Source organism: Equus przewalskii, chromosome 23 (assembly GCF_037783145.1).
Source record: "Equus przewalskii isolate Varuska chromosome 23, EquPr2, whole genome shotgun sequence".
NCBI lineage: Eukaryota > Metazoa > Chordata > Mammalia > Perissodactyla > Equidae > Equus > Equus przewalskii.
In genome coordinates, this window is record NC_091853.1 from 8,579,275 (window position 1) to 8,590,585 (window position 11,311).

The window sequence follows — 11,311 nt, forward strand, 5'->3', positions numbered from 1 at the left end:
CTTTCCTTGTCTTCATTTCAGATGGCAAAGTCCATTCATAATTGTGAGATGGGCGTAGTATTTATTTTTGCTTCTGTTCACAAACCAAAATAGGAAGAGGTGCAAAGAATAGGAACACTTTAGTGTTTAGCAGGGGTTGGCTACTCTGCCCATGAAGATAATAGTGTTCAGAGCAACTTCCCTTATAAGAACCAGGAAGGGCCTGTTGGCCTTGAAGGTCACTCTGTTGGGGTTCAGCGAACGGCCAGCGATCACAACGGCGGTACTTGCTGCAGCTTCACTGCCTTCCTCATTTACCTGTGGGTCAAATAGGAAAGAAACTGCTACATTAACTACTCTGCAGTTCATTATAGGCAGGTAAATCATCCATGGACACAGCAATTCCTCAAAATGCTATTTGTTATCCAATAGAAAGGACATTGGGTCAGGTCGGGTTCTGTCCATAACCTTACTTTTACTCATTCTTTGAATATCGATGTAAGCACTTGTGTTCTTCCAAGCCTTGTGCTGGATAATAAGTGCTAGGGTTCCATTCAGATAACCCCTGAACTCAGAAATCTGGATGTACACAAGGTTGTCGCATTTCTGGCTGGCATTATTGTACGTGGTATTACAAGAGGATTATTTTGTACGAGATGCTAAAAGAGATTTTTGACTCAAGATCAGAGCTCTATAGTTAAGAGAGTTTCACTCTTGGAGCATCAAGATCCCATATGTAACTATGTCAAGCAGCCACTGAGGACATAGGCCTATGAAAACAGGAGGGTACTCTGGCTGGATGAGATGAGTATTTCTTGGAGTAATAGACTGAAATAATGGTATTCGAACTTGCTGATAAGCAGAACTGCCATAGGTCTAGAGGGAAAAACCTTCAGAAAGTCTTCCTTGGAGCCCCAGAATATCACTAAGACTCTGTGCCTGCCTGTTACTGAAAGCACTTCAGATCCCTGAGCTTTGTGGAGCTGGTTGGTGATGTTCTCTCCCTCCCTTCTTCCTTACCTCCACCACCCAAGCCCCATCTCCTCATACTATTTCATGATCATTCTAGAAGTAAATTTAGGAGCAGACTGGAGTTTTTGTAAGACCAAGATCCTTTTATTCAAATCAGATTTCTGGTTTTTAGTGACCTCCCATGAGATCTACAGTTAGTTGGGGTCCTGTATATTGAGAAGGTGTCAGTTGTGTTGTTTTTACTTCCAAAATCATTCATTCAGTCCTCATGTAAAATGCCTTGTTCTGACCTCAATATCTGTAAGATACATCCCTCTACTCTTGCTGTTGTCTTACAGGTCACTGACATCTATTGTCCTAAGGATTATATCCCCTCATCAAGGATTTGGGCGCCTAGCTCGTAGGTTTTCTGTCCACCCTAACTCCTGCTATCATTTGACCTAGACAATTAAAATTCCTTGGTAGGAGACTCATGCAATACTCTAACCTCCCATTTCTTTCATCTCATCAAACCCAGTGAGCATTACTTTCGCTCTGCTTAAGCAAACCAGTCCCATGGCTACACTTTGAACTTGCCATCTCTCAGAACTAATCTACCATTTAAAATATGATTACATTATCCTCTCTCAGACTATAACCTTCTGTTTTTCAAGCTGTCGCATTTTTTCACTCCCATTACTATTAGTCAGACTTCCTCCTGTCCCTTGATCCCTCCACTTGCCGCAGAACTACATATTTCCACTGAGCTTGGACTCTGCAGCTATATTTACTGGCACCATGCTCTGAAACCTTCCTCTTCAACCACAACCTACTTTCTTTGCAATTTCCTCAATCCTGTGACCTTCTCTGACTTTGGCCCATCTCATTTCCCTCACAGCCTGGTTCCTCCAAAGAGTAGTCTACACAAGTGGTTCCCAAGCCTGATTGTGCATGAAAGTACCTTGAGGAGCTTCATAAATACACAGATTCTTAGGCCCCATCCTGGACTCTCCAAAAGTCAAGCTCCCCAGATAACTAATGCTATTGGTCCCTATTCAGTATTTGTTTGAGAACCAGAAGTTCTCCAGGCTTTACACAGCTATTACACTAGGAAAGCGTTCCCTGGGCACCTTAGTTGGAGCAACGCCAGGGTAAGCAATATTGAACTGTTTTCTTCACTGTGGAACTTCTCAGACTTCAACAAGCCAGTGTGTATTAATTCTTGTTAATTTCCCAAGAAAAGGATATACATTTATTTAACCGCCCACCGTTTTGTAATCTGCAGTGTAGTCTAGAGACCTAGTTCTCTGGAACACACTTTAGGACATGATCCACACTCACCAGCTGCCCCTCCTTACCTTCCCTTTGCTCTTCAACCACTACAGTTAGGCATATGACTCCACTATTCTGTCCAGATTCCTCAGGGAAAGGTAACCTATGATCACTTGTCAATCTTGTTACTAGATGCTTTCCATTTTCTTAAAGCTCCTCCCTGGTTTCCAGGAGCTCATACTCTCCTGGTTCTCCTCCTCTGAATTCCTTCTCAGTGGCCTTTGCTGGCTCATTTTCCTGTGTCACTCTCTCCTTAACGTTGTTCCTGCTTGACCTGCTTCAGGAGAGGTGGCGGGGGGGAGGGTGGGACAATTAGACCATGAGCCCTTCAGAGCAGGGCTGTATTGCAGCAATCCTCATGGAGGAGGGGCTACAGATTTGGGGTTTGACAGATGCTGAAATATGTCTTTTTCCACAGTTGTCTTCTGCTGTTCATGCATTGGTTATCTATACCATAAGAGCCAGTGGAGCAAGAACTCCAAAGTTACAGATCACATGAGATATGGATGTACTAAATAATAAAGCAGCATGGGAATAAAAAAGCAGCATAAGAAGAGAGAGCCAAGGGAGGTGTACTCACCTCGAGAAATGCCTTATGGAATGCATCTGAGACGTACAGGTCGCTCCGGCCTTCTGCAACAATACCTAGAAGGAAGACCCAAGAAGGCTCTGTGAAATAGGAGAAAATTGGCTCTAACCCACAGAAAGGAATTCACTTTGAATTAAGGAGCTTTTTTAAAAGATAAGAAGAAATCCTCAACCCTCACCTAATAATACTCCCAAAATAAATACATGTTAAAAATAATAAAGTACTTTGGGCTTATTCCGCCTGGCTCATGTGACTTTAATATCATGCTTCAGCTCTTGGTTGGGAGTAGAGGGGCAGTCTTCTTAAAGAAAAACTCACTCTATTTAGCAGGAATGTCTTTCTTTCCAGTTTGGCAACATTTTTAAGAGAGGGATTGGTTTTCAGACCTAATTTAAAGATAGCCCATTTAAAGATAATTCAAATTACCTAACATTATAAATGTCTTTTTAAAAACAGAGATACTTTAATTAAGATTTTTAAAAGGTGGAGGCTTGGAGGAACCACACCAAGTGAACACCATTGCTGGAGTACCGTGACTGGGAAAAATTGGCTGTGTCTGTGCTAGTGACTTTAAGGAAAACACACAAGCCATTTGGAATATCAGGTGAAAGCCTATTAAATGTCAGCTATGCCTAGTTTGTGGGTCCTAGATGTCCCAGTTCTTAATCATATCTGTCTCTTTGCTCTGAATTTTGATGTCTTTTCAAGTTCTTCTCTATGTGGTCCCATCTCCTCTGTCAGTTACAGACTTAAAGGGTTCCAGTGCCAACTGGACCCATGGAGATCCAAAAGCAAACTCCCCCTTTTACAGAAGAGAAAACTAAGACGTTGAGAGGGAAAGGGATTTCCCTGAGTTAGCAGTAGAACTGGGATTAGAATCTAGATGTCCTGACTCGTTGCTCTTTTCTTTTTTTTAACGTTTCATTTTATTTTACGTTATTTTATTTATTTATTTTTTTGAGGAAGATTAGCCCTGAGCTAACATACACCACCAATCCTCCTCTTTTTGTTGAGGAAGACTGGCCCTGAGCTAACATCTGTGCCCATCTTTCTCTATTTCATATGTGGGACGCCTGCCACAGCATGGCTTGATAAGTGGTGCGTAGGTCCATACCTGAGATTTGAACCAGTGAACCCGGGGCCACAGAAGCAGAGAACACAGGGCCACCGGGTCAGCCCCTCATTGCTCTTTTTTACTCTTTCTCCAACTCTTCCACCTTTGGTCAGACCAGCAGAGAGAGGAGGAAAGCCTTTCCAACACGAACCTGGAAGCTTGGACTTTTCAGGGTTGAATAGGTCCACAAGGCCCATGTCTTGCAGATGCTCCTTCACACTGAAGCTGTCCTCAATGCGGAAGCGGGGCATGTGGACCACCAGCAGCGTCTCTGTCAGCTCATCCAGCCACTCCTGAAGCACTTCTGGGGTGAGTTGCTGCTCCACCTTGGCCAAGCTCTTCTCAGGCTTGGGCAGGATGAGTACCATGGTGATGTCATCACCCTTGAAGGGCAACTCAATCACCTGGGTGCCTTCTGCCACACGCCGATAGTGGAACTTGCCTTCCTGGTACATCATGGATGCTAGACATGACTGTCCATCAGCCTTGTAGAAAGGTTCCTTCCTTGTGTTCTCAGGGCTGAACTTTGACTTCCACAGGCCCTGGAAGAAGATGCCAGGTGGGAGAATCATAAAGCAAGAGGACCAAAAACATCGTAGGAGAATTTTGACATGGGAAATACTCACATTATTTTATTACATTAATATGTAAGTATAATTATTAGGAAAAAAGAATAGAGAGATATGCATGAAAAGGTTAACAATGTGTCAGATGATGGAATTATGAATGATTTTTTTTCTGTGAACTTTTCTGTATTTCCCAGATTTTCAGCATTTGCTGAAAATTTACTTGCTTTTATAATGAGAAAAATAAGAACTATAACCAAGAACAACCCACTGGCTTCTTCACAAGACTCTTCTTCAGTTTAGGCTTTCTGCCTCCCACCAGCCTCTTTCTCAAAGGGCATCCTCCAAAATGCTGTGCTTTGCCCCTGATGAATAAAGGCTAGACACAGGCAATAACCCAGGGGGTCATCTGGGAGTACCACCAGGCAGAGGGGGAGTCCTGGCCAACTTCCTGTTCAAAGAGGGAGGGGATAAAAGACACTCCTTTGACATTTCTGAGTTGTAATAACCATTCCTTGTCATCTTCTGGCTCTTTGATTTTGAGACAAGTCATTTAACTCTTTGAGTGGTGGTTCTTCATCTATACAATTAGGAGCTGGTGATCACTAATATTTGTAGGATGCTGACTGTGTGCCAGAAACCACTCTAAGCATTTGACATGCATTATCTTATTCAGTCCCCTCCATAACCCTGAAAGGGAGGTGTATCATTATTACCATTTTACAGATACAGAAATCGGGGCAGAGAAAGGTCTTAGGTAACTAGCCTGAGTTCACACAGTCAGAAACGGAAGAGTCAAGACTTAAACTAAATAATCTGTCTGAGCGGCCCAAGGTCTCACTTGTGATGTTATGAGGATCAAGACGGCTAGTGAATTGGAAAATTTTTCCATGAACCATAAAGGGCAATACACACTATGGAAACGCAACCTACTCCAGTCTTGGGAGAGAGAACCCCCGAGTGACAGAGTGGTTGGCAATAGCAGTGACTGGCTAAACCTCTGGGCCCTGTGGCGGGGAAGGATGCATATGGAGCGTGACCCAGGATGGGCAAATCTGCCACAATTCTACCTGCCTTAAATTGGTGGCCCTCCTGAGTATCAGTGATATGTTTATTCCCAGTACCCTCTCCTTCATCCTCCTTCCTGAATGTAATCGAGTTGGAACGGTCTTTAGAACTCTTGACTCTCTGAGAAAGATAAGGCCATCTGCATGATCAAATCACAGGCCTCCACAAAGTTTGCGGTTAGTCTGGCACCTGGAGGTTCAGAAGCTTCAGGCAAGGGGAAATTTGAGTCACTGTAGGAGCTAGATGATGGCGAAAATCTCATCATTTAAGATTATCGATAGACTCTGTCACTTTGTCCCAGATTTCAAAATGGAGTTAAGTGGGCAGCAGAAATTATCACATATATATGAGAATTTGTCACCATGCATGCCTTTCTGCTTGGCATGCTGGATTTGTGAGTGTGGGCATTGGGCCCAGAGATACTACCAGGCCCCCCTGGAGCTCAGCCCGGCAGCCATAGCCCTAGACATGGTTCTAGAGTCTCAGCAAATTTGTATTTCTGCCCAGACCATTCATGTACCACTTCTCAGAAAGGATCTACCTACACATGCCCACTGGTGTGCAAGAGGGTGAGCTAGAGGGCAAGAGGTCATCCCTGGGGTCTCTCCAGGGCCATTTTGAGTACCTTGAAGTAAATGGTGTTGACCAGCACCAGAACAGTGAGCTCATTGATGGCTCCATGGGGAATGACGTCAGTGATACGTCCTTCAGTCTTATTGGATATCCACTGGTTGATGGTCGCTCTGGACTGCTCCGCATTTTCCTGAGGGAGACAGGAAACAAGCCTACCCACCTGTGCTGTTCAATCAGTTTCTCCATGTCCCCGTGTAGCATTTTATTTTGTTCATCATCCCTCTGTCCTTTTCTACCATCTAGTTAAGCCCTCTCTCTAACCCAGATTGGGGAAACCTCACATATATAGTATAGCACCACGAATCTTCCATACAGTTAATAAATATTAACAGAAAAAAAGAGAAATAGGAAGAAATAAAGGAACAGTAAAGGAGAAAACAGTCATGGAAAAAGAAAACAAAATATTATCTTCTCTGACTTTGGAAACCTGAACTCACAAGACTTCAGGTTTCCAAAACATGTTCTATGGGAAGCTAATGAGTGATTGGGGGGCAAGGGAGTGTGGCATGGCAGGAGGGATACCCATGTGATCAAAAAAATGTGAGAAATGATGACAATACAAAGGCAATAATAGACTTCTTTGTTGCAGGACTTCTCTTAACACTTAATAGGCTCATCTGCTTCACGGTTCTCCAAGAGGAGACTATAACATGCACCATACACCAATTTTATTTGACCATGGTAATTTTTAAAAATTAAATTAATAGGAAATCTTGTAGGATTGGAATCTCCAGAATATGTTTTGGTATATATTTTAACTTGATGGATGAAATGAAGAATTTATTATTTATACAGCTTTTTCAGAGCAACCACTACAAGCCGTAGATACCATTGATTTCTCAGTTTCAAGCAAGAATAAGTATTCCAGGGGTTCTGACTCATAGTCACTCCCTCCGCCTGCCTTCAACTAGCAGAGGAGTGTTAATTTGGATCCCGCTTCTCCATCTCCTCAGTCTCAGTAGAGAGGAAGAACTCTGAGGTCAGGGGTGACATCTGCAACTCACCTTGAAGTCCAGGGGCTTGAGCTTGGCTCCATAGACCACCTCACTGATGTCTTGGTAGGTCTCATTGAAGGTAAGGGATTTCTCTCCAAAAAGGCGATTGGCGGATACCAACTCGGAGGATTTATTGGCTTTTCGATAGAGTCGGCAGTTCAATTTGGCAAAGAAAAAGTGGATCTGATCAGATGTTTTCTCGGAGATAGTATCAAACTTAAAAACCTGTGGAGAACAAAAGAAAATGGTAGTGGGTCCGGTGAGGCCACCTAGCTAACATGGGTGGTGAGCACAATGCCGGTCAACCCCTGACTAACAGCCACCTCAGTTGTGAGCTCCTTCAAGCCCTATGCCTGGCACAGCATAAATTCTCAGCTCATGTTTTCTAAATGAAAAAAGAAGAGTAGGAAGGAGAAAGGGAAAAAGAAACACAAAGAGACTGGGATACCACCAAAAGTCTCTGAAGGGCTCTTCACCCATACACAGATATTTTCTTGGGGATCCCAGCAACAAGCCTGGGCAGAAGGGCTTTAGGCTGTACCTCCATCAGCTCCTTGAGGGTGTTGTCACAGGCACCCAGCTTGGTCATAGCAAAAGCTGTGGAGATACTCAGGGGTGACAGGAAAATGTTGTCGCTGTCATTCTTGAAGTCTGCCAGGTGCTGATAGAAGGCAGTGGCAAAGCGGGAATTGGCCTTGGACAGTTCCCAGACCCGCCGGTTGGTGGCCTCAGGGATCTTCTGCTCAGAGCCCTCATCCTCAGTTGCCTTCTTCTCTGGGGACCGGTATATGCACATAGGATTCACAGGAATGTCCCGAGGCTTGGCTGTGCAGATGTCCTCCACAGGGCTCCAGTGACAGGTCACACAGCCCCAGAGGCCGAAGAGCAGCAAGGAGAGAAGACATACCCTCCTATGGGGGACAGAAAGCTGAGTTTAGCTAGACTAGGAGACTTCCTATCCCCACTGCCCACCACAGACTTGTCCCAGTAAGCATAGGATTCCAGCCCACCTGGGGTAACCAGCAGGAGGGCCAAAACCTTTGAAAAGTACAAGCGCCCAGGACAAGTCCAGTCCTAGACTCCTTGCAAGTGGAAGTTTCCATTTGCCTGGACCTAGTCATGTTGAAATGAGAGTCACCTATTGAAGCAACTGATGCTTATTAGAAGTATCGTGTGCCCAAGGCTCCATACTGGGAGAAAGAATGCAGAGCTTCCACTTGGTGAGATGGGACTCGCAGGGGAGAAAAATAGGCCAGGAACCTTAGTGCCCAGTGAAGAGTTAGGGCAGTAGGAGGAGCCATCTACAGAAGCTGTGTGGGGGAGACCTCAAAGACGGATGGAATTTAACCTGGACTTTAATCCAAACTTACCAGGAATTTAATCCTGGTAAAGGATTAGAGATTTTGATTGATGCGGCAGAGAGATTACAGTAATACAAGTGGGGTAAGAAGGAGTGAGTGGGGCAAAGGCATTACCATGTGCTGGAAACCCAAATCTCTAGCTCCAGCCCTAACCCTTCCACTGAGCTCCAGACCAGTTGTTTGCTGGACAATTCCACCTGGATGTCCTGCAGATTCCGTAGTGAAATACCACAAGACTGAACTCGTAACTCTCACCCACATGCTCACTTCTCCTTCTGTGTCCTCCAACTCAGCAAACAGGCCCTTCATGAGCCCTGTCAGCCAGTCCAGAAATCTGGGGGCCACTCTGGCTTCTTGCCTTTCACCCTCCACATTTAGTCAGACCCTAGATTCAATCAATTCTGTTCCCCTGCTCGCACTGCCTTAGTTCAGGCACTCATCATTGTCTGTTGCCTGGAAATTTTAATACATTCCCACATGGGTTCACTAAAGTTAAATGAAACTAATCTCACTTTCAAAAAAAAGAGATTAGCATATTATGAGAATTGAGACCCAATTAAGCAAACCAAGAGATAAACTCTCTTGTAATATTTTTGTAGACAAGACAAGGTGGGCCAGGGGCTCCTTCTGGCTGACTTGGGGTCCGTGGGTCTAGAGAAGGGAGTCTGGATGTGGGTACTGAGTCTTCTCAATCTTCCCCTGGCAGAAAAAGACAGGCATGCAGTGCAGAAAGGATTTGCTGAGGCGGTCTGCTGAGCACGTGCGGGGCTGGCTGGAAGCTGGGGACAGCTGAGGGTGCTTGACTTCATGCGTGATCTGAGCCCCTTAAAGAGCAGAGGCACCGAGTGGAGGCACTGAGGGAGGCACTGAGGGAGGTATGGAAGGCAGGGTGAAGACGCAGACAGACAGTACCTTGATGTTCATCTCCCCATCTTGCTGGCCTTCTGATACCCATTTTGTCCCTGAGCTACCTTAAGAAAAACAAGTGGAGGCTGAGAGGGCCCTGGGAGCTCTGTTAAGCACAAAAAACCCCAAGATGATTGAGCCATAGCCTCACTTCTAGCTTCCTGTAATAGCCCAGATCAAGAAGGGGAAGCGTGTGGTGTCGCAGGAGGAGGGAATCTCACTGTGAGGAAAGGAAATAGGGCTGCAATCCTTTAGTCAAATGTCACCGAGATCTTGGGCGGGATGGGGGAAGGCAACCAAGCGGAAGGAGAAGGAAAAAGGGAGTTAGGAGGTCCTCACAGATTAAATTTGCCCTCATTTCAGATGTATGGCAGGCCCAGGGATTCCCCTTAGAGTGTCTCCTGGCTGCTGTGAGGGCTGGCACTGGCACAGCGTCTTCACACAAGGGAAGACATCCCCTTTGTTTCTTGAGCTAAGAACCCAAGGTGTGGCTTAGGGAAGGCCTTAGCCCAAGAGGAGGGTGGGAGGGAGGGCCCCTGGAATGACGTCTTCCAAAGAAGTCTTTGATTGTAACTACCAGAGAGAGGGGCTGGTCTTCTCGAAGGTGTCAAGGTCATCCTCAAGTGTCATTCAGAGGTCAGAAAACCCGGTGAGGGCATGCAAAGGGAAATCTCACCCCTCTTACCTTTTTGCAGCAGCTACAGTTTCTATCCCACTGGAAAACATGGTGGCTAATCTTCCACAGGGCTGGGTGAGTGGAGATGGTGTGGTGTGAGGCAATCTCTCTGAAAACTGGTTCTTTCCTCTAAATCTGACTGAGGTTCCAGAGGCTGGGGTTGGGGAGGGAGCTGGTGAGGAGGGAAGGACTGAGGTCAAAGGCTGATGACCAGCTCCCAGGGTTAAGCAAAGTGTAGAGCCCAGTGTTGTTTAATTAGTAGAGAAGTTTTAAAGTTCAGTCAGGTCCAGGGAACGCAAGGCCCACCTTTCTTACCCATACTGCCCTGCTCTCTTCTTCATCTTTACAGAAAAGGAAAACGAGAACATGTTCACAGATTCAAACTTGGTCAGAAAATGCCTGACTAAGACTTTGTCTGCAGGAGTTTTTTCCTGTTGAACCAAACCAAGAGATAGAAAATAGATGACTATAACTAGCCACGTTGAATGTCCAGAAACTTCTAGCCTTCTACCTGCTCAGTGAAATACCCTCTCTTTCACAGCTTTCTTTAGGGAAAGAGAGAGGAAGAGAGTCCAGAATATCTAATCAGAGAGGGGAGAAGAGGAATATTCTGAAACAAGTTGCTGCCTTCAGACTTCTAAGAGCCAACGTGTCCGTGACCCAGACCAGGACACACAGTGGTCCTCCTGTGGTCCAAGAATGGAAACTTTCTCCACTCAACCCTGAAGTGATGGGACGGGGCGACAAGCGCAGGGGCGTCAGGGTGCATGCCAAGGCTGATTCTAAGGTGGATGAGCTGGTTGGGGAGACATGTAGGAAAATCCTGCTAGGGGATCGGGAGACAGAGTGAGGGGCAGGTGAAAAATGTACAAGCAACCGCTGAAATACTTCTTTAAAAGCAAACAAACCAATTTCTTTGTGTGTATTATTTTTACTTATTTTAGTTATTGGAAAATTACATGGGTTCAAACTAATGGAGATAAAGCGCAGGTTTATTTATATAACCCTCTCCCTAAAGAGCCAAAAACAGTATCACAAGGATTGCTGCAACAGTTTTCAGAAGATAAGTATGCCGACTTCTGTGTGATTGAAGACTCCTTGAAGTTGATACAGTCATAGGAATTCTAGAAAGTTCTTTATT

The 11,311-nt window shown here is 45.2% G+C and overlaps 2 protein-coding genes across 6 annotated transcripts in view; one reads left to right on the forward strand and one right to left on the reverse strand.

The window, feature by feature from the left end:
- ZBTB37 (zinc finger and BTB domain containing 37) overlaps positions 1-3,088 on the forward strand; it is a 30,673-nt gene extending 27,585 nt beyond the window's left edge. For all 4 annotated transcript variants that reach the window (XR_011531959.1, XR_011531956.1, XR_011531958.1 and 1 more), the window contains one exon: positions 2,681-3,088. The gene's annotated coding sequence lies outside the window, so the exon portion shown is untranslated. The remainder of the gene's footprint in view (positions 1-2,680) is intronic.
- SERPINC1 (serpin family C member 1) lies at positions 42-10,452 on the reverse strand. 2 transcript variants are annotated; one of them, XM_008511222.2, is made up of 7 exons: positions 10,180-10,452; positions 7,769-8,138; positions 7,237-7,452; positions 6,225-6,362; positions 4,117-4,507; positions 2,843-2,907; positions 42-297 (listed from the first exon to the last, which is right to left on the reverse strand). In XM_008511222.2, exons 1-7 carry the CDS (start codon positions 10,218-10,220, stop codon positions 127-129), a joined length of 1,392 nt encoding a protein of 463 aa, XP_008509444.2. In that variant the 5' UTR covers positions 10,221-10,452; the 3' UTR covers positions 42-126. The 2 variants fall into 2 exon arrangements, with proteins under 2 accessions (XP_008509444.2, XP_070447013.1); XM_070590912.1 differs by having other exon boundaries at positions 3,966-4,507; positions 10,180-10,430.
- Positions 10,453-11,311: the final 859 nt, after the last annotated feature.